Source organism: Plectropomus leopardus, unplaced genomic scaffold (assembly GCF_008729295.1).
Source record: "Plectropomus leopardus isolate mb unplaced genomic scaffold, YSFRI_Pleo_2.0 unplaced_scaffold14541, whole genome shotgun sequence".
Taxonomy (NCBI): Eukaryota; Metazoa; Chordata; class Actinopteri; order Perciformes; family Serranidae; genus Plectropomus; species Plectropomus leopardus.
The window spans coordinates 1-2,893 of record NW_024615548.1 but is presented as its reverse complement, the minus strand read 5'-3'; the positions used below and the strand labels follow the sequence as shown (position 1 = coordinate 2,893).

At 38.6% G+C, this 2,893-nt stretch overlaps 1 protein-coding gene across 3 annotated transcripts; it reads right to left on the bottom strand.

Annotated features, from left to right (window-relative positions):
- Nucleotides 1-268: 268 nt before the first annotated feature.
- Nucleotides 269-2,718, bottom strand: LOC121964205 (laminin subunit beta-4-like). Of its 3 annotated transcripts, none has more exons than XM_042514417.1 (4): nucleotides 2,293-2,718; nucleotides 2,023-2,193; nucleotides 1,273-1,426; nucleotides 269-753 (listed from the first exon to the last, which is right to left on the bottom strand). In XM_042514417.1, the coding sequence occupies exons 1-4, from the start codon at nucleotides 2,305-2,307 to the stop codon at nucleotides 614-616; spliced, it is 480 nt and encodes a 159-aa protein (XP_042370351.1). In that variant the 5' UTR covers nucleotides 2,308-2,718; the 3' UTR covers nucleotides 269-613. The 3 variants fall into 3 exon arrangements, with proteins under 3 accessions (XP_042370351.1, XP_042370349.1, XP_042370350.1); XM_042514415.1 differs by having other exon boundaries at nucleotides 2,321-2,718; XM_042514416.1 differs by having other exon boundaries at nucleotides 1,273-1,423; nucleotides 2,321-2,718.
- Nucleotides 2,719-2,893: the final 175 nt, after the last annotated feature.

Below are 2,893 nucleotides of genomic sequence, written 5' to 3'. Positions count from 1 at the left end.
ATGATTTTACGATGTTATTTTATAATGATGTCATGATTTTACGATGTTGTGATTTTATAATGATGTCATGATTTTACGATGTGATTTTATAATGATTTCATGATTTTACGATGTTGTGATTTTATAATGATGTCATGATTTTCTGCAGGCAGATGGTTATTTTGTGAAAATTTATTCAGTTTTCAAAGAATCAATAAAAAAGGTAAATTGGTTAAGATTGAGTAATATTGTATTGTATAAGTGTCAAATATTTGTATAACATGGGGTAAAAAACATCGAACTTTGAGTAAATATATGAAAACATACAAATCTCTGAAAGTTCAGATCTAATTTTTAGAAGATAAAAATACACAGAATATACATTTTGTTTACTTTAGATTAAATGTGAGTCATCATTCTGACAGTATTTATGCTGTTGAAAATAAAAAGATCTTCAAACTTTAAAGGTTTAAATGTACTTTGTAGTATTTATGAGAACCTGTAGTATTCTGTAGTATTTATATGGACTTAAAGTAGTCAGTAGTACTCATGAAGACTTGTAGTTCCCAGCAGTATTTATGAGGACCTGTAGTACTTCATAGTATTCATGCAGACTTGTAGTACTCCGTAGGGTTTATGAAGTACAGCTGGCGTACCCTTCGGCTCGTTTGGAGATTTCTCGGCGAAGTGAGTCCACGATGTCCAACAGTGAGGACACTTCAGCTGCTTTGTTTTCTTTGTTTTTGATCAGCTGCTGAATCTTCTTCTCAATATCTGACAACACACAATACACAACAATGTATAGTACTGCAGATAGTACTGTATCACTCCTCAGGATTACATCATTCCTCTTAATGTTAATGTGTAATATACCAGAGAAATTACAACCACATTCCACATGCACAGCTGCTGAGCGACAGCAGGTAAAGTCTACTAGCTCAACGTCCAAAGATGTTTTAGAGGAACAAAGAACAATAAAAAGATCAATAAACTGATCAGTTTGAACATTTAATAATCGTCTCTGAGCAGATTGAACTAAATAAGGCTCTTAAAGATTATTTTTATTTACAGTTTACAGAAATGTCCCAACTGTTCTGGAACTGAGGCTGTAACAGTACCTGTACTACATCTAAAAATACCACAACAAAAAATAAGAGTACTACCTCGCACCGGTCTCAGTTTGTAAGTACTGCAGTAAATAATAAAAGTAAATAAAGTATAAGTGCATCTGTCTCAGTTGTAATAATAAAGTACTACTCTGTATCTGTCTCAGTTGTAATAATAAAGTACTACCTTGTATCTGTCTCAGTTTGTCCTCCACATGTCTCCTCATGGTCTCCGCCTCGTCCCTGATAGTCGTCAGTCGTTGTGCAGCTTCGTCCTGAGTTGTCTGGTTCGAGTTTTTCTGCCTCAGGAGCTCAAACAGCTTCATCACGTTGTCCAGCTGCTGTTACAGAGACAGTCCACACCTCAGACTCTGATTGGCTGACAGGTGTCCCCAGTCACCTTAGTAAAAGCACCGCAGTTAACAAGCAGTGACATTAACCAACCGACTTTAATGAACGGTAACACGTACTGAAAATTACTACTGTTACTTCATTACTCTACTTCAGTACTCTGTAATACTCTGATTCACTCACAGCTTCATCTACCCTCCTCCTACTGGGCCAGTACTGGTCCAGCACTGGGTCAGTACTGGTTCAGTACTAGGTCAGTACTGGTTTAGTGTCCTCCTGCTGAATCAGTACTGGGTCAGTAACAGTCCTCCTACTGGGCCAGTACTGATTTAGTACCAGTAGTCCTACTGGGTCAATACCAGTCCTTCTACTGGGTCAGTACTGGGTCAGTTCCAGTGCTCTCACTGGTACAGTACGTGTCCTCCTCCTGGGTCAGTACTGGTTCAGTAACAGTCCTCAACTGGGCCAGTACCAGTTCAGTACTGAGTCAGTACTGGGTCAGCACTAGTCCTCCTACTGGTTCAATAAAAGTCCTTCCAGTGGTTCAATATTAATTGTCTTACTGGTTCAGTGTCAGTGGTCTTACTGGTTTGGTGCTGGTGGTCTGGTCTACAGCAGAGCCTGCAGCTTTTAGGGCGTCTCTTGCTGTCTCTCTGTTCTGTTCAGTTTTCTTCTTCAGGGCTTCAATGTGACTTTTCAGATCTTCAGGTGGATAATTCATGAGCTCTGTCTCAATGTTGTCCAGTTTGTCTCTCATCTGAAACATGACAAAAAAAGAAAAGAAAACCACAAAACAAAACAAAACAAAACAAAAAAGTTAAGACACCAACAGCATGCAGGGCTGAACTCCACTGACCGATGTTTGAGACATTAGAAAAATGTACGTCTTGGATTCGGTCCTTGGCCACGTCTCTGTCTCGGGTGGCCGTGTCCAGGTCGTTGTTGGCTTTGTCCTGAGCTTTTTCTGCCTGATAAATATCTCTGTTGATCTCTGTCACACTGATGTTCTTCATCTGCTGCCTCAACATCAGAAAAAACAACAACCACAGATTTAAGATACAAAGTTTTCCGAATTAACACTCAGCGATCAGATATGTGATGACTCTGCCGGCTGCAAATCTTCCTCAGCTAGAAACCCCGTGTGCAACACATCAGTGATTTGTTCTCAGACGTGTTACCGTGTTCATCGCTTTGTCTCAAAGAAAATCACCAACTAATACGTCAGGAGAATTCAATAAACCAGCGGCATCCATGTCCTCATTTAAACATTAAAGCAGATGGTTACGTCCTGTTTCACTTGAAGTTTGGTGTTTTAGTGAAAGTTAAGTGTTTTAGTTAAAGTTTGGTGTTTTAGTTAAAGTTAAGTGTTTTAGTTAAAGTTTGGTGTTTTAGTTAAAGTTAAGTGTTTTAGTTAAAGTTTGGTGTTTTAGTTAAAGTTAAGTGTTTTAGTTAAAGTT